The sequence below is a fragment of the Trichosurus vulpecula genome, chromosome 1, assembly GCF_011100635.1.
Source record: "Trichosurus vulpecula isolate mTriVul1 chromosome 1, mTriVul1.pri, whole genome shotgun sequence".
NCBI lineage: Eukaryota > Metazoa > Chordata > Mammalia > Diprotodontia > Phalangeridae > Trichosurus > Trichosurus vulpecula.
The window spans coordinates 144396432-144418518 of NC_050573.1; the positions used below are offsets into that span (position 1 = coordinate 144396432).

The following is a 22087-nucleotide window of genomic DNA, read 5'->3' on the forward strand; positions in this document are numbered from 1 at the left end:
ATCTGCCCTTTTGCAGAGTACAGTCTTTAACATTCAACTTTTTCTCTCAATGACTTCAATTATTTCTCCTGGTTCGATTTAGTTGACTGGCATTTAAAAAGATCTTCTCTGTTTGGTCCCTCCCTATCATTGCTTATTACATTCGGAGGGCACTTGAATATTGCCTAATTCGGAAATATTACTAAACAAGTAATGAAGGGACAGGTGTTATTCTTTGTCATATTTTTCTCATCCTTGATTGGATATGAGAGGCCCAAATGTTCTTCACTTTTTCAAACTGCTAGATTAGGGTTATCTTTTTTATTAAAGCACTGATTGCTCTTTTCTTTCACACTGTTCCCAAAGAGAATTGCAATGCTAATTCTTGGCAGGGCTCTGGTTAACCTTCAGAGGTTAACATGACCTTCTGTTCCTTGAACAAGACACTCCATCTTCTGACTTCTGACATTTTCTCTTACTGTCTCCCATGCCTGGAATGCTCTCCCTCCTCATCTCAGCCAGCCTGCTAAAATCCCACCTTCTACAAGAAGCCTTTCCAGATATCCTTTAATGCTAATTGGTTCTCCCCCTCCATTAAATATCTCCAATTTAGTTTGTATATGGTATATACATGCTGACTCCCCCATTAGATTGTGAACTTTTTGAGAGCAGGGACTATTTTTTGCCTTTCTTCATATCTCCAGCACCAAGCACAGTGCTTGGCACATAGTAGGTGCTTAATGTTAGTTGACTGACAGTTATAATAATCTAAATTTTCCCCCTTTTCCATTTGCAGCTGAATCTCTGACACCAGGATGGGGAAACAGAACAGCAAACTACGCCCAGAGGTGATGCAGGATTTGCTGGAAAGCACAGACTTTACCGAGCATGAGATCCAGGAATGGTATAAAGGCTTCTTGAGAGACTGCCCAAGTGGTCATTTATCCATGGAGGAGTTTAAGAAAATATATGGGAACTTTTTTCCTTATGGGGACGCTTCCAAATTTGCAGAGCACGTATTCCGCACTTTTGATGCGAATGGAGATGGAACAATAGACTTTAGAGAATTCATTATTGCCCTGAGCGTAACATCGAGAGGGAAACTGGAGCAGAAGCTGAAATGGGCCTTTAGCATGTATGACCTGGATGGGAACGGGTACATCAGCAAGGCGGAAATGCTGGAGATTGTTCAGGTAGGTCTTTTTGTCCATAAGCTTCCCTCAATTCTTGAACTCAGATAACATCAGGAACACCAGAACCAAATTCATGCCCCAGATCAGAGGCAGAGTAAGGGAGTAAATTGTGCCCTGGACGTGGAATCAGGAAGACCTGGGGTCAAACCCTGCCTCCGACACTTAGCTATCTGTGTGACCCTGTGCAAGTTACTTCAACCTATCTGAGGCTCAGTTTTCTCATTTATAAAATGAGAAAGTTGGATTCAACAACCTCTAACATCCCTTCCAGTTTTATATTCCTGAAAGGAAGAAAAACTATGAAGGGCAAAAGATCCTTTCATTTTCATAAAGCTGTGTTTAAGGGATGGGGGATGGGAGTAGCAAAGGAGACAGAGAGATGCTTGTTATAAAATGCTTAAGGAAGCTAAATTCCAGGCATCTGGGAACTCCAGCAAACACCAGAAAGGGAGGCAGTGGTGACCAGCTTGTAAAGCATCTCCATCGAGTAAGAGATCTAGGAGCATTCCAAAGGCCTAGAGAGGAAAGATTATGGAAGAGAGGGTCATCAACAGAGCTAAATGTAGTAGAGATGTTGAGAAAGAAGAGGACAGAGAAAAGAACATCAGCTCTGGCAACTGAGACATCACTGACAACTTTGGAAAGAGCAGCTTGAGTATTAAGGTCAGGAGTCAGACTGCAAAAGATCATAGGGTCATGGAATTAGAACTGGAAGGGACCTTAAAAGATAATTGAGTCCATACTGTGGTCAAGAATCCCTTAGAAGAAATGGGGTAGCCCTCATAGTCAATAAAAGGATGAGAAAAGCAATACTGGGGTATAATCTCAAAAACAGCAGAATGATGTCTGTTTGAATCCAAGGCAAACCATTCAGCATCACAGTGATACAAGTCTGTGCTCCAACCATTGATGCTGAAGAGGCTTAAGCTGACCAGTTCTGTAAAGACCTACAACATCTTCTAGGAATAACACCCTCAAACACATCACATTCATCATAGGGGATTGGAATGCTAAAGCAGGAAATCAAAAGATAATTGGAATAACAGGCAAATTTGGCCGTGGAGTAAAGAATGAAGCGAGGCAGAGACCAATAAAGTTTTGTCGAGATAACTCCTTTTCAATCTAAAACACTTTAATTAGATTGGAAAGACTCTAGGCAACTATTTTTTCCCAGACATTGTTAGGTAGGCTCTGTCCCTAGCTAAAGGTTTGTCAAGGTCCCAAAATCCAAATCCTGTAATCAGATATATCTTCTTAACCAGTGGCTCAGGAAGTGGTATAACAATGCTAGATACCAGGAAGAAGTATAGAAAACTTCCCTCCCCAAAATGAAAACATCATAGCCAAAATCCAGAGCTTCCAGCTCAAAGTAAAAAATACTGTAAGCAGCCAGAAAAAAAGCATGTAAGTATCAAGGAGCTGCATTCAGAATTATACATGGTTTAACAGTCAGAAATATAAAGGAGCACAGAGCTTGGAATATAATATTCTAGAAATCAAAGTCTTTAGGCTTAAACCAAGGATAATTTATCAGCAAAACTAGGGGGAAATGGACCTTTAATGAAATAGAGGGTGTCTTAGCAATCCTGATAAAAAGACCAAAGCTGTGTAGAAACTTTGAACTGCAAAAATAGGAGTTAAAAGAAACGTTTAAAAGGTAAATATGAGTGAACAATCATAAAGGACTAAATGAGGATAGACTGTTTATATTTTAATATGGGGAGATGATACATGTCTCTGCTAAACTGTATTATCATCAGGGGTCATAGAGGGCCTCCAATTAGACAGATAGCCTAGGAATGGTTCTGTTATGTCTAGATTTTGTTAAAAGCAAATAGATACAAGTTATTCCCCAAATGATAAATGGTCAAAGGATATGTACAGGCAGTTTTCAGATGAAGAAATCAAAGCTATCTATAGTTATATAAAAATGCTTTAAATCACCATTAATTAGAGAAATTCAAATTAAGATTCGATACTCTGAGGTACCACCTCACACCTGCCAAGTTGGCTAATATGACAGAAAAGGAAAATGATAAATGTTGGAAAATATATCGGAAAATTGGGACACTGCTGCGCTGTTGGTGCAGTTGTGAACTGATTCACTCATTCTGGAGAGCAATTTGCAACTATGCCCAAACTGTGCATACCCTTTGATCCAGCATTACCACTGCTAGGTCTGTATCCCAATGAGATCATAAAAATGTGGAAAGGACCTACATGTAAAAAAATATTTGTAGCAGCCCTTCTTGTAGTGTCAAAGATTTGGAAATTGAGTGGATGCCCATCGATTGGGGAATGACTGAACAAGTTTTGGTATATGAATGTAATGCAATACTACTGTACTATAAGAAATGATATGTAGGCAGATGTCAGAAAAACCTGGAAAGACTTACATGAACTGTTGCAAAGTGAAATGAGTAGAACCTGAAGAACATTGTATACAGTAACAGCAACATTGTGGGATGGTCTGCTATGTTTGACTTAGCTCTTCTCAGCAATACAATGATCCAAGACAATTCCAAAAGACTCATGATGGAAAATGCTATCCACCTCCAGAGAAAGAACTGATGGAGTCTGAATGCAGATCAAACATGTCATTCTCACTCTTCATTTTTTGGTGGTTTTTTCTCTTTTGCAAACTGTATTTATTTTGCAAACTATTTCTTCTTTCACAACATTACTAATATTGAAATAGGTTTTACACTATTGCACGTATATAATCTATCTCAAATTGCTTACTGTCTTTGGGAGGGAGAGGGAAGGGAGGAAGAGAAAATTTGGAACTTGAAATTTTATTAGAAATGCATGTTAAAATTGTCTTTACATATAATTTGAAAAATAGTATTAGAAATGCTTTTAAAAATCGAAGTAGAATAGAGGGTAAGAGATGGAGTGGGAAGAGAAAAAGGAAGATTAGAGAAAATTATCTCACATAATCAGAGTTCCCATAGAAAAGTCTATACAAACAAGGAGGAAAGGCTGTGTGGAGGAGAACAGGTAACACTTGAATCTCACTTTCATCTGAAATGGTCAAAGGAGCGAACAACACACACAGTCGGTTATAGAAGTACAATTCACTAAGTGGAGAAATAGGAGGCAAAGGGAGAAGGGACGGGGAAATAAGAAGGAGCGTACATTAAGGGAGAGATTGTTCAGTCGTTTCAGTCGTGTCCAACTCTTTGTGACCCCATTTGGGGTTTTCTTGGCAGAGATGCTAGAGTGTTTTGCCATTTCTTTCTCCAGCTCATTTTACAGATGAGGAAACTGAGGCAAGCACAGTTCAGTGGCTTGCCCAGGGTCACGCAGCTAGTAAGTGTTGGAGGCTAGATTTGATGAGTTCTCCTAACTCCACTGCACCCCCTAGCTGCATATTCAGGAATGTTCTTGTATTTGACCAGATGATTCCTCAGGTCCCCTATGACCAGTGGCACACATCTGTTAAACAAGTGGTCAGGGGTTAAGAAGGCAGTTAGCAGCAGCAATGGAATAAGGCATGTTCTCTCTCTCTTTCTGAATAAGAGAAGGAAAGGTATTGGCGCTTAATTCCAAAGGACACTAAGGTGGAAGTGCAGCTCTTGATTTGTTTGTTTTCAGAATTCTTAGAGGTTCTAATCTAAAAGGAGCCTGTTAGAGCCAACGTCTTTGTCATGGCACCAATTTAATTCACTCATTGGAAAAAAGAAATGAGAATAATACACTACCAGTGAGTCAGTAATGCAGAGAAACCTTCTTGGTCCTTATTTTAACAGGCTGTGGCAGAAATTCCTTTCCAAGCCAGTTGGTACAGTTGATGTTCCTAAAGCTGAAGCTGTGGGTTGGTTCCTTTGATGAGGTGGTTAATAATATGATACTGGAACTCCTCTGATTGGTCAGAAACAAGACCATGCTCTCTGTCACTGAGCTCCCTTGTCTTGACAGGTGCAAAAGAAAAAAAAATAGACAACGCTTCTGAAATTGAGTGGCCCCAGGTGATACGGGCAGAGGCCAGACAGACTATAGGAGCATCTTAGAGCAAAACCCTAACTGACGGAAAAGAATGTAGGATCTTTGTATCACTCGGTGACTGGCATGTAGTGGGTATTTAATAAGTACTCAATGAGTCGAATCTAATTGAATTGGATTGAAATAAATTGAAAGTGCTTTGTAAACTGCAAGGCCTGTGCACATACAAAGTATTGTGCCCCCCTCTCCACCCCACCCCCACCTTGGTGGTTATTGTGATCAGCTTGGCTTCCTTCAGAGAGAAGGAAAGCTGGAATTTGACTCTTAACTTGGACTGGTTTATTTCATCAATTATGAACCATTTTAATGTTGATTTGGCCTGGAATGCCTTTCATGTTGAGTTTCAGGAGCCTGTTCCTTCAGGGGGGAAAAGAAATGGAAAACACATAGAAATGAAGAAATACTGAAGGGCAGGGTACACACACATGTGTAGATTCACTTTCACATGCTTCGAGATCCAGCCTAGACCCGACTGGGCAGGAATGGGCTGAACAGAACTAGGACAGACCCCCTACTGCCCCACAGTACTTTATTCACCCAGAGACAAGAATAGGACATTTCAAGTTTAATTAAAAACAGGATGTCCCTGTTAGTCTTTTTATTGACATGGCTAAAAATAACAGCCTAGCTTCTCTCTCTCTCTCTGTCTCTCTCTCTCTCTCTCTCTCTCTCTCTCTCTCTCTCTCTCCTCTCTCTCTCTCTCTCTCTCTCCTCTTCCTCCTTCCCTCCTCTCTCCCCCTCATCTTTCTCTGTCTTCCTCTCCCTCTCTTCCTCATCTCTCTCTCTTCTCTCTGACTCATCTCTCTCTATCCTCTCTCTTTCTCTCTATCCTTCCCTGTCTCTCCTTCTTCTTCTCTCTCTTTGTCTCTCTCTCTTCCCTCCCCATCTCTCTTTCTTTCCCTCTCTCGGTCTCCCTTATCTTTCTCTCTCTTTCTCATCTCTCTCTCCTCTCGCCCTCTCTTCTCTCTCATTCATCTTTCCCTCCTTCTCTTTCTCTCTGTCCTTCCCTTTCTCTCCTTCTCTTCCTCCTTCTTTCCCCCTCCACCCCCTCATCTCTTTTCATTCCACTTTCTTTCCCTCCCTCCCTCCCTTCATGGTTTGATTCCATTAAAGTTGAAAAAAAACCTGAGCTAACGAAAGGCATGATTTGTTTCACATTACCGCCTGGGGATTCTGTCCTTTCTTTTCCCACATCTTGGAGCTACCACTTTTGAAGTCTTAATACAATTGTATCTCCATTATTTTCACTGTTAGAAGGAGAACAGAGGCTCAAATTATCCCCAAGTCATTTCCATTTGGTTTCGTAAAAAATGGTGTGGACTCAACAAGGTTTCAGACTTGAGAAACCGGTTAAGTGGTAATGTCACTGACAGAAGGAACGAAGTCAGGAGGAGGAGCGGGTTTCTCGGCCAAGACAATAAGCTTGGTGTTGGGCATAAATTTCTACCTAGCTTCTAAATCTTAACCCAAATGCTACGCCCTCCTTGAAGCTTCTCCGAGCTCTCTGGTGAGTAATGACTACCAGCCCCAAGCCCAGAAAGCACTTAGCATGTTCTACAGTACTCTCTTATTCCCACTAAAAGATTGTAAACTTCATCATGGCAAGAATGAATCTCACTTGAACTTTATGTCTTCCCAGGTACCTAGGGCTGGGCTCTGCACAGTGTAGGCACTTAGATTGGGTGAACTGAACTGAGTTAAATTGAATTTGATTTGAGATGAATTGAATTTTATTAGTGGAACCTAATTGAATTGAATTTGGGGTACTGATGGGATATCAAGGTGCCACGTACCTTGGCTCTGAAAGTCTCATACACAAATCCATCGCACTTCTATTCCCATCCCTTTTTGTCAATTGTAATGGGGCTGATTTTCACCAGGATCCCATGGTGGGAAATCTTAAGAGCCAAAAATCCTGGAACCTAAATTAGATTCTCTGGAAGAACTCAAAGGCATTCTCTTTTTTTTTAATTGGCATGCCATAGACTAGGAGGAAAGCCTGAATGCTGATGGAGGGAAGGGTAGGTCTTCGAAGGGTACATGCTTAACTAAGCCTAAGAAGAAAGACTGGTGGGAAAGTAAGAATGAAAATGGGGAAAAGAAATTATAAAGAAGAGAGGAAGTCAAAAGAGAAAAGAAAAGTAGGAGAAGAAAGATGACAAAAAGAAACTGAGATTTGCCATCATCATTCCCAACCTCTCTTCACCTTCAGAACAGCTTCTTCATGAGCTACAGTAGTGATAATAATAACTTATTTGTTGTCATTTTGTGCAATCGTGTCTGACTCTTCATGACCCTATGGACCATAACGTGCCAATGATGTCCCTGGGGTTTTCTTAAGGATACAGGAGTAATTTGTCATTTCCTTCTCCAGCGGATTAAGGCAAACTTAGGTTATATGACTTACCCAGGATGACACAGCCAGTGAATGTCTGAGACAGGATTTGAACTCAGGTCTTCCTCACTCTAGGCCCAGTGCTCTATCCACTGATAACTGTCTCCTTTATGGTAATAATAACTTTTAAATAGTGCTGTAACATTTGCAAAGAGTTTCATATACAGTTACCCCTTCCACATGGTGACTTTCCCCATCGCAGTTTCAAAGTCAGCATAAGAAATTAAATGAGGATTCAGGGGAAGTTTTGCAGAAGCTTCAGGCAACACACGAAGGCCAGCAGATGATGCGGAAAAAAGTTTAGAAACTCAGAAACACATAAAACATATGTATGGTATTGTATAATATCAACATATTTTATCATTTAATGCCATAATAAATCAGACTTCTTCTCTGATACAAAGGAAGGGCTAAAATTTTATGAGGATTTTCCAGCTCATGGGAACACTGAGCCCCTAACCCCTGAGATGTGGAAGGGATAACTGTATATTATCTCATTTGGTGCTTATAACAGCCCTGTGAGATAAGTGGAGGGAGGGAGGGAAGGAAGGGAGGTTAGGAAAGAAGGAGGGAGACAGAGAATGAATGTTTCAGTTTCCAAAACACAAAGGCATACCTAACATGGTGCTTCATCCTGGAGTGCTAATACCTAAAGAGAGCCGACCTCCCTTAAGTGACCACTGTCTCTGAGTCTCAAGGACTTCTGTTGCCCTGTGCCCTCCCGTGGGTCAGCTGCTCCTAGCTGCTCCTTTCCATCATTTCTTATCGTGGCTGAATGTGAGGTCAGACTCTTCTCGACACCTCTCTGTCCTCTGAACTATTTTTGCTTCACTTAAAAGGATTCCTAGGTGTGCCGCTGTTGGTCAGTTGGCTAATAAATAAACATTTATTAACTGCCCACTACGAGCTAGGCACTGTGCTAAGGACTGCAGATGAGAATACAAAGAATGAAATATCCCCTAGAAAAGACACTTCGGGAAGAGGAGAGAAAATGTAGAGGGCAATCCAATTTAGCCAGGGTGAGCCCCTCTGCAGGCTACAGAGGCATCTGTCCACCTAGGACTCTTTTTCCTTGGCTTTCCAGCCCTGTTCCATGTCTTCCTCATTCTTCCAACAGGCGTGGAGCGTGTTCCCAAAAGAAGGGATAGCGAGAGAGAGGCAGCCTTTCTTTAGGTTTTCCTCCATTTTAAACAAAACCAACCCAAGGTGGAGGAGGGGAGCGAAGGTACTGTTTGGTGCCTAATTACAGAGCATTATTATAATAACACTGCCTGCAGAAAAGAGCTCTCCTATTTGTATTTCAAGTGTGACGCCCACATCACCTCTGTCACTCCAGGAATCTGCCATCCATTGTTCCTTGATGAGAGACTGTCTGAATGTGACCTGACAGGATAATAATTTTCAAATACCTTTTTTTCAATTTTTTTCTTTTCAGTTCTAAGATTACTATGCTTAAGGAACAAGGTGCTTTGATTAAATAATCCTGGGAGAACAAGGACTATGGTTTGCATTTTTTTGTGACTCAGTCCTTCACACAGTGCCTGGCGCGTAGTAGGGCCTTCATAAAATTATTGAGTTGAACACTCCAGGTTGATGTGTCTGGGTTAGTATGAATCTTTGTGTTTGGTGCAACCGTTAGCATTAATGGGAATATTTCTATAACTAAATCCATGCCACAGCTCCAGCTGATCTGATTTTGGGAAGAAGAAGAAATGATAGGGAAAAAAGTTACTCCCCAAGGCAATTTTTTCATGAACATAATAATAACTTACATACATTTAGCCCCTTATTAAAAAGTACATGATATGCATTATCTCATTTGCTCTTCATGTCGTGAGGTAGGTAGTATAACTATCCCCGTTTTACAGATGGGGAAGCTGAGGTTCAGACAAGTGTCTTGCCTGAGGTTACACAGCTAGTTAATAGCAAAGCCAAGGTTTGAACCCAGTTCTTCAAGTGTCCTGACCTGAAGTCCAGTGCTCTTCTTGTATTGGAATGACACCAGGCAGTGAGGCATTCTCAGCGGTTCAGTATGTGGTATTGCTCAGCTGTGTTGCAAACTAGTACAGAGAGAGAGAGAGAGAGAGAGAGAGAGAGAGAGAGAGAGAGAGAGAGAGAGAGGGAGATAGACAGAGGGGGAGAGAGAGACAGAGAGAGACAGAGAGAGACAGAGAGACAGAGAGAGACAGAGAGAGAGAGAGAGAGAGACAGAGAGAGGGAGATAGACAGAGAGAGAGAGAGACAGAGAGAGGGAGATAGACAGAGAGAGAGAGACAGAGACAGAGACAGAGAGACAGAGAGAGAGACAGAGACCGAGAGAGACAGACAGAGAGACAGAGACAGAGAGAGGGATAGACAGAGAGAGAGACAGAGAGAGAGAGAGAGAGAGGGGTGTAGCCAGGCAGGGTGGTGCTGGCAAACACCACTTGGGCAGAATTCTTGGAGACTAGGGCATAAAATGATCATAGGATCATGGATTTAGAGTTAGACTTTTAATGTCATGAGGTGGCGCAGTGAATAAAATACTGGACATGGAGTCAGGAAGACTTGAATTCAAACTCTGCCTCAGATGTTAGCTCTGTGACCATGGGAAAACCACTTAATCTCTCAGCCTGTTTCCTGTAAAATGGAAATGAGGATAGAGCCTACCCCACAGAGTCATCGGAAGGACCAAATGAGAAAATGTATATAAAATGCTTCGTAACCCTTAAAGTAATCTATAAATGCTAGGGATTCTTATTATAATTTTAAGAAAATAAAATTGAGACCCAGAAGGGATAAATCACTTGCTTCATGTCCCACAAGTAGTAGGTGCGGAACCATAGATTTCCATCATTTCTACTGCAGCATCCAGTTCTTCCATGTTGGTGGGAATCAGTTTCAGAAGACGACATTTTCACTAAGGCAAATGAAGACGTTATATGTATCTTTGCTTTTAAAAGAAGGCAAGCTCCAGCAGGTGGCCATATAATTGAAATCTCCCATCACTCTTACATCATGCCTCTATGGTGGGCTTGTGATCTGTTTCCTAAGTCATTGACCTATTTCCTCTTCCCATAGAGGTGATCTGTAGTACACTCCAATAACAAAATTGTTTTTGGTTTCTCCCTTTATTTATCATCACCTAAGCATGCTCTACTGTGGTCACCCCTGATGATTTTTGATTTTCCTCACATGGATATTGTACAATGTTTTCTCCTCCCTTTTACCTTCTTTATTTTGAATAAGATGTTTTTGTTTTTATTGAGTTATTTCAGTCACGTCTGACTCTCCATGACCCCATTTAGGGTTTTCTTGGCAGATACTGGAGTGGTTTGCCATTTCCTTCTCTAGTTCATTTTATAGATGAGGAACTGAGGCATATAGGGTTAAATGACTTGCCCAGGGTCACACAACTACTAAGTGTTTGAGGCTGGATTTGAACTCAGGTCCTCTTGACTCCAGAGCTGGCAGTCTATCCACTATGCCACCTAGCCTCCCAAGACATTTATATAGACTATATTCTACTCTTGGCTCTTATCGCACAATGTCTTGTTGATACTTAGGAATGACACCTCCTTTCACTAAGATCTCTAGTATTTTTAGGTAGACATTTGAGGATCATTTTGTAGTTCCTCTATGCTCTGAGCATCTCAATATCTATTCTTCCTAAGTTGCCTCATGCCTCTATGGATGGAGGTGTCAAACTTGAGACCACAGGCCACATACAGCGCCCCCCAAACTCCCAGCATGGCCAAACCAGATTGAAATGCAATTGGGAAATGTTTAACAAAACAACTAAAAATAGAGTAAAACATAGATAATGTTAAGTTGTGGTTTTTTAAATCAACATATGGCCAAAACTCTCTATTTGAGGTTGACACCACTGCTGTATGGTATTGAGGGAGTTGGATATATGCAGGCACTTTTCTCCTCCCCTCTTTTTTCAGTTTAAAGTTCTTTTTATTAAATTTGCAAGACACAAGGAAAATATACTCTTACTAGCTTTTGTTATACTCTATCCATTGTAAAAAGCCTGTTACTCTTGTATTTTTAGCCATTGTCCAGTAATCCACATCCCATTCTTAGATAATACTTTTTAAAACTAGTTCTCCAAAATCAACTTTTTTTCTTCTTCATTCCTGGCCTCAAATGGGCAGTAGTGATGAAAACACCACCTGTGCCCCCTATAATCTTCAGTTTATTGTTCAAGGGTTCTTATTCCTTGGCGATATTCGTATTTCTTGGCTTTCTAGATTCCCCCTGGCAGTATCATTTATTCCCATGTGAATCACAAGAAGTGGGTAGTTGTCATCTGTTTTGACAAGTTTGGGGAAGTTTTCTCTTATGCTTTGTCTATATTCCCCAGGATGACAAAGGCCACTCTATAATTAGATTGCCTCCACTTTGAGCTCTGGTAGCAATCCTTTGGCCATGGAAGAAACAACAAGATTGTGCACTCAATGCAAGTCACCGCAAAGTTCTCCATGCTCTCTATTCCTGCTAGTAGTTTACAACCTTTCATGACCTCTTTCTGTCCCTCCCTTATCACCCCTTTACACTTCATTACTTCCCCTTTATTACTTTTTTAAAAATCTTTATACCTTTAAACCTTTTTATCACCCTTTAACAACCTGATAGCCACACACAACTTCCTTTTCCTCCCTCTATTTTATTACAAATTGTAACTCAGATTATTTTTAAAATCCTTTTTCATATATCTTGTTTTTACATTGCCTACATTTCTGAATGTATCCCTTCCCCCCTCTCAGAAAACCATCTCTTATAATAAAGAATAAAAAAGATGAGGAAAAAACAGTTTATCAAAGGCAACCCACATATCTGAAAAAGTCCGATATTATATGTGATGTTTCACACCTATAGCTTCCCCTCCTCTCCTCAACTTCTTCAAAGAAGATGAGGCACTTTCTCATATCTTTTCATTGGGGCCAAGCTGGGTTGTTATGATTTCTTTCATTCAATTTCAATTATTTTATTCCTATTGTTCTTTCTATTCATATCATTGTAGTTATTTTATGTATTGTTTTTCTGGTTTAACTTATATCACTTTGCATCAGTTCATGAGTCTTCTTATGCTTCTCTATATTGATCACATGCATTGTTTCTGTTTTTGAGAGTTTTTATTTTTAGTTTACAACACTCAGTTCTACATAGTCATAGTTTTGAGTTCCAGGTTTTCTTCCCCCCCGCCTCCCCATACCTCCCTCCCCAAGACTGCATGGAATCCGATATATCTTCTATGTATAACACACTAGTCAAGTTGTGAAGAAGAATTATGACCAATGGAATGAGTCATGAGAAAGAGGAAAACAGAACCCCAAAAAATCCAAAAAACAAAAGAGAAAAAGAAGGGAAAAAAAGGCAAGCATGATGTGTGCCTCAGTCTGCATTCAGACTCCATAGTTCTTTCTCTGGATGTAGATAGCATTCTCCATCATGAGTCCTTTGAAGTTGTCTTTGCACCTTGTGTTGCTGAGAAGAGTGAAGTGTATCAGGGTTAGTCCTCACAGAATTCATATATCTGTGGTTGTGTATAATGATCTCCTGGTTCTGCTCCGCTCACTCAGCATTATATCATGTAGGTTTTTCCAGGTTATTATGAATTCCGTATCATCCCCATTTCTTACAGGACAATAGTATTCCATTACCTTCATATACCACTGCTTGTTCAGTCATTCCCCAATTGATGGACATCCCGTTAATTTCCAATTCTTTGCTACTACAAAAAGAGCCGCTATGAATATTTTTGTACACATGGGTCCTTTTCCCACTTGTGTGATCTCTTTGGGATACAACCCTAGAAGTGGTATTGCTAGGTCAAAGGGTATGAACATTTTTATAGCCCTTTGGGCATAGTTCCAAATTGCTCTCCAGAATCGCTGGATCAGTTCACAACTCCACCAGCAATGTAACAATGTTCCAATTTTCCCACATCCTCTCCAGCATTTATCATTTTCCTGTTTTGTCATTTTAGCCAATCTGACAGGAGAGATGTGGTACCTAAGGGTTGTTTTGATTACATGCATTGTTTCTTAGAGTGCCATAATATTCCATTATATTTATGTGCCAGAACTTGTTCCCCAGTTGATGGATATCCATTTGATATTCAGTTCTTTGTACTATAAATCTGTATAAATTCTTATACTGTCTTTCCTATTTGTTTTAGTTAACTTTTCTTATTTACCATGCCTTATCTTCTTTTCTAATTCTTCTCTTCCTTAGAGAAGACTCATTCTCTCTTTTTTTCCCTCCCTTAGGCATCTACCTTTAGACTGTGCCCTGCTCCTTTTTGGCAAGTCAGTCTCTGTCAACTTCTCCTCAAGCTTTCCCAAATTTCTTATCTCCAAATTCAGTTTCTCACCTTCTTCACAAATTCAAAGACCTCCAAGTCACCTTAAAAATTTCTTTCTCCTTCTTGTCCCCTTTATTTCCTTCTCTTCTGACCCATTCTGCCATTCCTACAACTAAAAATTCTTCCTGGATGCTTTTTCACTGCTAGGGTCCTCAAAGAATAAGTCTAAGGCAAAAAATAATAACTAGCATTTACATAGTGCATTAAGATTTGCAAAATACTGCTGGGAAAACTAGAAAGCAATTTGGCGGAAACTAGGCACAGAGCAACATCTAATACTGTATATACCAAGATAAGCTCAAAATGGGTACATGATTTAAACATTACATCATAAGCAAATTAGGGAAGCATTGGGAAAAATTGCTTGTTGGAGCCATAGATAAGGGAAGAGCTCATGACCAACAAAAGATAGAAGGGAATCACAGGAGGTAAAATGGATAATTTTGATTTCATTAAATTAAAAAGCTTTTACACACAAAAAAAACAATTGTAGCCAAAATTACAAGGAAAGCAGAAAACTGGGTAAAAAGTTTTTATAGCAAATTTTTCTGATAAAAGTCTCATTTTTTGAATATACAGGGAACTGAGCCAAAATGATAAAAAAAATAAGAGCCATTCCCCAGTTGATAAATGGCCAAAGGATATGGACAGGCAGTTTTCAGAGGAAGAAATCAAAACTATCAATAGTCATATGAAAAAAATATTCTAATTCATTAATAACTAGAGAAATTAAAATTAAAATAACTCTGAGGTACCACCTTATATCTATCAAATTGTTTAATATGATAGAAAAGGAAAATGACAAGTGCTGGAAGGGATTTGGAAAAAATAGGTACACTAATGAACTGTTGGTGGAACTGTGAATTAGTCCAATCATTTTGGAGAATAATTTGGAACTATTCCCAAAGGGCTATAAAACAGTGATCCAGTAATACCACTGTGACCCTTTGATCCAATATTAAACTACTAGGTCTGTATCCCAAAAAGATAAAAGAAAAGGGAAAGGACCTGTATGTACAAAAATACTTACAGTAGCTCTTTTTGCGGTGGCAAAAAACTGGATATTCAGGGGATGCTCTTCAATTGCTAAATGGCCAAACATGTTGTGACGGAATACTGTTGTGCTGTAAGAAATGAAGAAGTGGGTGGTTTCAGAAAAACCTGGGAAGACGTATATAAGCTGATGCAAAGTGAAATGAGCAGAATCAGAACATTGTATATAGTAACAGCAACATTGTATTGATAATCCAATGTAAAACACTTCTTTAATCTATACAATGATCCGTGACGATTCCAAAGGATTTGTGATGAAAAATGCTATCTACCTTCAGAGAGAAGACTGATGAACTCTGAGCACAGAATGAAGCACATTTTCTTCATTTCCTTGTTTGTTTTTTTTTTTTCACAGTGTGGCTAATGTGGAAATATGCTTTTCATAACTTTCTATGAATAGTAGGCATCATACTTCTTTCTTTCTCAATGGGTGGGAGAGGGGTGGGATGGAGAGAGAGAATTCAGAACGGAAAATAAAAAATAATTTAAAGATTGCAAAATTATTTGCATATGTTGTTTTCTGAGCCCCACAACAACATTGTGAAGGGAATGTAACAGGTATTATAACCTCCCCCTTTTCAGACAAAGCTTAGTTTAAGTGATTTGACCGTGGTCACACAGCTAGTAAGAGGCACAAGTAGGATTTGAACGTAGATCCTCCTGACTCCAATCAAGTGTTATATTTCCCAAATCATGCTTTCTGTGTTACTGGAATAAACAATCTTTGTCCTTATCTCAAATGTAACTTGACATGACCTATACTACTAGTCTATACCCAGTGACAGTTTTTTTTTTCTATGAAAGCAAAGTCTGAATCTAGGTAAAAATGGGAAAAGACTCCAGGTTTACAAGGAAGTTTTCCCAACCATGAGATGACGTAGGTGGTCATAGTAGTAATTTTCTGTGTTGAATTATCTATAATCAATCAACAGGTATTTACTAAGCACCTACTATGAATCAAGCACTGTGCTACAAATACAAAAATAAAACAATCCCTACTCTCAATGAGCTTAAATTTCTCTCCCTTTTTTGTCAATTAGGCAATCTATAAGATGGTTTCTTCAGTAATGAAAATGCCTGAAGATGAATCAACACCAGAGAAAAGGACGGAGAAGATCTTTCGCCAGATGGATACCAACCGAGATGGTGGGTCTAAGATTGAAATCTGTTGCTTTCCCTCTGCTAATTATTTCCTACGTAGCCTGTTTGTAGCTTGCTTTGTATATATTTATTTGCATGTTGTTTGCCCCATTAGACTGTAAGCTCCTTGAGGACAGAAAGTGTCTTTTCTTTTTTTTTTGTATCTTCAGGCTTAGCACAGTAGTAGGCACACAATAGGTGATTAACAAATATTTATCGATTGACTAATAGCAGGGTAGGTGGGCCTGATAGTACCAGGCTGACTATGAGATAAATGATCAGAATCCATTACAGAGAGCGCACATTCCCATCTAAAACTTCGTTCTTATTTTCCAGGCAAACTCTCCCTGGAAGAATTCATCCGAGGAGCCAAGAGTGATCCTTCCATAGTGCGCCTCCTGCAATGTGACCCCAGCAGCGCGGGCCAGTTCTGAACCCCATTCCCATTGTCTGGATGAATTCTATAGAGCTGCTTTTTTTTTCTTTTATTTTTCTTTTTTTTGCCAAACATTGGTGGTGATGTTGCCTCTGTATGGCCAGATAGTCCTTCTTCTGTGACACCTTTTAGCTTCTTTTGTGGATGTGTTCATGGGAATGCCAAGTGCTCTCACCTGCTTGTCAAGAGCATGGACGATACCGTTCTACACAGATTTTGTGGTGTTCGTTGTTTCAAGGCTTTTTTATGATCGTTGTTAATTTTGGTTTAACATGTCTGTTCTTAAAACTAAGGATCGTGGATGCCAGAGTTCAAAAAGTATGTAACCCTGGCACATCATGCCTGAGGGCTCTAAGAGATTTAAAAAATTTCAACAAAAAAAAAAAACAGCAAAAGAGAGATTTAGAAAAACTTCCCCGTTGTGTATTGCTGAATACACCCGTGTTTCATGTACAGGTGCAGTTGGTGACTCTTCCCCGATACAAGTTGTACCCCAGGCCCTCGGGCACAGCCACTGAATAGGCTTGAACAATCAACCCATGATGGATCACTTCCAGCGTGGGCTGTAGTGTCTAAGCTGTGAACATTACTGAAGGTGAATAAGCAGAAAGCAGGGCCAAGATGGCTCAGCTGGTTTTTAAGACAGGTTTACACTAGTCAACTTAACATGACTTTATTGAGGAAGTAAACAAAAATCTCCCATAATTATCTTCCAAAACCAGGCCTATATCTAGTTGCTCTTTGTGTTAACAGATGAGAATGTTGTAAATATACAGTGATGGATAACAAAGACAAAAACAGTATACTGGAATGCTGAGGAGAGATGCATGTCTAATGAGACCTTGGGAAAGGGTGGTAGTGTTCTTACAGTCTTACTACAAAAGACTGTTTTTGTTTTTGTTTTGGTAGCTTATTGTGAGGTAAACCAGCTCTAATGAGTGTCTGACATGTCGTGTTTTAAAGTCATATATTCTGTCTGCACAGATGCGCCAGTCAATAGGTGTATTTTATGTATTTAAAAAAATGAAAAAAAAATATATCAAAAGGGCCCAGTTCTTCATTTCATGTTTCCAGGTAAAGAATACTTGGGAAAGGGAAAGAGTTCAGACTTACCAGGGAGGGGAATCTTAGGCTATCACCAGGACCATAATCAATGGGAGTGGAAACCTAGTGCTTCTTTGATGCCTTTGAAAAGAAGGAAATGATCGGTGCACATGTCCTGGGACTTCCAGAGCCTCCAGCCCAAATCTGTGACACTTTCGAGATGCTCATCTTCTCATGTCAGGGATGTCCTGAAATGCAATCCTCAGTATCTTTGGCTAAGGCAATCATCTAGTTCTTTTGGTAAGGAATCTGGAAGTACTGCTGAGGTTGGCAGAGGGCCCCAGGGCAATGATGGATGGCAGCATTTGCCATTAGCAAACACAATCAGAAGGCTGGTTTTGGTTCAGGGCCCATGCCAAGGTGAAGCCAGGTTCTCTACCCTTTTCATGCAAACAACTGGTTACTTTAGATTTCAAATTAATCCAACCCCAAGGTGCTAAATGTAAATGAACAGCAGGGGAGAGCATCATTCTTTACACTGATTGGTTGGTTAGTAGCTAGAGCACTTGGGGGATAGACATCAAGCATGGCCCACCAAAGAGACAGATAGGTCCCCAGGTTGGTTCTCTAGCACAGGTCACCTCTATAACAGAAAACACATAGGGCAAGTGGAGACATTGCATTTGGAAATATTAAGAAAAGCCATTTCTAGGCGGCATAATGAGCTCATAGAAACATGTCCTCCATCCTGTATTATTAGCAACTCAAGAGTCCATTGAAACTGGTAACCAAAATAAAAAATCCAATTTCTGCTGTTGGCCAAAATGAGCCAAAAGTCTCTTTCCTGGAACTCTTTCCCTGTATGGGGAGCCTTAGCTGGATGGCTTTAAATCCTACCTTGACCTGTTCTATACAATGAGCATTTATTAAGTGCTACTGTGTGCCAGGTACTATGTGCTAAAAATGCTGAGGATACGAAGAAAGGCCAAAAAAAAAAAGAAAGAAAGAAAGAAAATCCCCTGCTTCTAATGGAGTCTAATGGAGAGACAATATTCAAACAACTTTACAAACAAGACAAAGGATAAATTGGAGATAATCTCAGAGGGAAGGCACACTAAGATTAAGGAGGACTAGAAAAGACTCCCTTGAAGAAGGTGGGACTTTAGCTGAGACTTGGAAAGCTAGGAGTAAGATGGAGAAAAGATAGCAAGAAAGAGGCAGCTAGGTGGCGCAGTGAGTAGAGCACTGGCCTCAGAGTCAGGAGGACCTGAGTTCAAATCTGGCCTTAGATACTTGATATACTTACTAGCTGTGTGACCTTGGACAAGTCACTTAACCCCAATTGTCCTGCCTCCCCCAGCCCAAAAAAAACAGAAGGAAGTTGTTATTGTTGTTTGTCCTTCGTTCTTGAAGAGAATCGATGAGTGGAAAGGTAGAAAGGAGCCAAATTTGGAAGGAAAAGCCAAACAGAAGATGTTATATTTCTATTCTTGTTAATGTGATTATACAGGTGAAAGGAAGGAAATTAGACTCAGTCTCCCCTTCTCCTTCATCCCAGCCTGGAGGTTAAGACCTAATCTCACATGGGAAATTTTGTGTTCTCCCAACCACTATAGGCCTCTTTAGGTAACGCTTTGAATAGCCCCAGGCCTTCCACCCAGAAATCTCCAGAGGTTTCCTTTGGGTCCTTAGTGCTTAAATCCTGGTGGAATTTGTGCTTTATCATTGAAGGGAAGATTAGTCCTGCCCCACCAGAGGCCTTCCCTGAGCCCTATTTTCATCACTCTGCGGAAGTACTTATGAATTAGTGAGTGTGTTTGCCTCTTTTAGCTTCTAGTTATGAATCAATGAGTGTATTTGCTTCTTGTAGCTCTCCTTCCCAGGTTACAGTGTAGTCTCTGAATCAGAAGCACATCTAGGCCTCCTCACTAGACAGCTCCCACTGTTTGGCAAACTCTAGGGCCCTGCCATCCCAGCTGGTATCTCATTCCTTGCTTCTATCTCCTGCCTAAATGTATAGAGAACGGGGAGATGACATTCCTCCTAACTCCTTTTGCCTTTCAAAGACCAGCTAAAGAAAATGACCAAATCTCTAGTAATAAATAGGATGCATTACGCATTTGTGCAGAGAGGCAGCCTTGCATAGAGTGCAGAGAGCTGTCCTTAGTGTCAGGAGGACCTGGGTTCAAGTCCTAACACATACTGGTTTGGTGCCCCTGGGCCAGCTATTTAATAACTCTTTGTCTTCAGACTCTAGGTTGTAGAGAAGGTGTCAGCCTGCATTGGTAAAGGATATTATTAGTGAAATCACAGGTGTAGTCCCTATTTACATCTCTGCTTCTGCAGAGCACTGTGTGGAAGGGACTAGCAAAGAAACAGCCGCCACCTTCAATGTAGCTTTCAACTCCAGCCTTCTTTTCGTTAAACTAAGGTCTTTAACAGGTCTCGGTTTGACTGAATCTTGCCACCAGACCCAGATGGCTCTGGAGGAGCAAGTGAGGCAGGTGACTTTGCACAGCCCTCCCTCACTTAAATCTAACTCACTTGCACGTCATGGCATCACCTCCCTGATGTCATGGTCCTCTTTGAGAATGAAGGACCAATAACAATTCTAGTCACAGTGGTGCCACAATGGGGGGTGTGATGACATTGAGGGAGCAGGGCTGATCCAAGAATGGCTCTGAAATACAGCTGCCCCCCTAACTCACCTCATTGTATACTGACCAGAGACCCTAAGAGAAGGGCTGAGATTTGTTAAATACCATTGGCAATTTCCATCACTCGGTTGACCCTGCTGTAAGATCTGTTCCTGTACAGGAATGTAGCTAAGAGAAGCAAAGCACTTGCTGGGTAATGAACACCGTCTGTCCTAGCTTCCAGTATGGAGGGCCCATGTCAGCCTTGCCTGGTTTAAGAATTACAGAACCTAGAACTGAATTTCTCCTGTTGATTTTTCTTGGGGAGGGCATGAATAAATCGGTTTATTAAAAGAATACTTTAAAAGAGATGATTGAAAAGGTCTGGGCCATACCTCCTTGGCCACAGAATCTTGCTAAATTACAGTCTTTTTTCCCCAATGAAGCTCAGTACTGAAGGGCAGAGTATGGTATCCCTAACTGTACAGGACAGAAATAAATAACTGGACATGTGGTGATTGTATACTTTCAGCTGAATGCATTGCAATCATCCTCTCCCTTGCTTGCCAGTGATCATTTCTGTTGTTCATATGGACTATCCTTCTCCTTCTCCATCCTAGGAGCTGCCAGTCAGTCCTCTGTATGTAATTTAATCCATTGCAATGGGACCTAGCTAGTTAAAGGGACATCAGCATACTGAAGCCTAACAGATTTTGTACCACACTTCTGCTAAGTAATATTACTGTGTCCTGGAATCTCTGGAAAAGGAGAATGTTCAATCCAAAATAAAGATGATGTGTGATGTTTGAGGGACTGGAATAAAATGGCTTACAACTTGAAGGACTCCAGACAGTTCATGGCTGCAGCTTTACTCATGGGGCAGGGGTGGGGGGAGAGTGGAAAGGGATGGGTGGGAGAGTCTCCCATAAACAGTATCAAGCAGTTTATCTACCACTAATGGACTCAACCAAACTGGTAGTTGCTGATAGCCTCACTGAGTTGGTACTGTGTTCATAGAAGATGGGTAAATCTTGGCTGATATTGATGCATTTTTACAGTTTAATAAGGCCATCTAAAATCTTTGATTTCCATGTCTAAATCCTGTCCCCCTGAATTAACACTAGTACTTTTTCCTTCCTGACCAAGATGCTAATTTTTCTGCCAGCAAGTGATAGGGATAAGTAGATCCCAGCCAGCCTATTCTACCTGTGAACTACGTGGAAGAGGTAGGGGACTGGAATTGTCTAGTTCTTACAAATCTGAGAGTGTTGAGTCCATTCACCTTTCTAAAGGAATGGATGAGGTGTCAGCACAGCATAATGCTGAACTTGGGGAGACCTAGGTTCAGTTCTGCCTCCAATAGTTAAGCTACATGCATGAATAAGGGAAATCATTGAGCTTCTCTGAACTTCAGACTTTTCAGCTGTAAAATTGATATGATAATACCCACAGTATCTACCTCACAGGCTTTGTTGTGAGGTTCAAAAGACATAAAGCATGTAAAATTTATAGCAGTATGTAAATGGCAGTTATTAGACCCCAGTCTGTGAGTAGATTCCTTTATCCCGTTCATCTTCACTGCAAAGCTGCTTCCTCAGATCTCCTCCCTTTCCAGGGCTGATAGCCAATGCTGGCCAAAATAATTAATGCCAATAAGAAGACCTAAAGAGCCATCTCTATACAACCTGCATTTGGGCATCACCACAGGGCTTGGTAAATATGGAACCCTAATCCTCATCTCAGACTTCTTGTGCTATTAGTTAGTTCAGTGAGAAAGGAACTTGGTGGAGCCTTTGGTGAACGCATCTTCAAATGTCATCCAAAGCTTCTGTTATTGAAATACCCAAGAAACCG

The 22087-nt window shown here is 40.5% G+C and overlaps 1 protein-coding gene across 1 annotated transcript; it reads left to right on the plus strand.

Annotated features, from left to right (window-relative positions):
• The first annotated feature begins 779 nt into the window (after nucleotides 1-779).
• On the plus strand, nucleotides 780-18601 carry NCALD (neurocalcin delta). Its single transcript, XM_036741937.1, has 3 exons — nucleotides 780-1172; nucleotides 16018-16123; nucleotides 16454-18601. The coding sequence occupies exons 1-3, from the start codon at nucleotides 795-797 to the stop codon at nucleotides 16549-16551; spliced, it is 582 nt and encodes a 193-aa protein (XP_036597832.1). The 5' UTR covers nucleotides 780-794; the 3' UTR covers nucleotides 16552-18601.
• Nucleotides 18602-22087: the final 3486 nt, after the last annotated feature.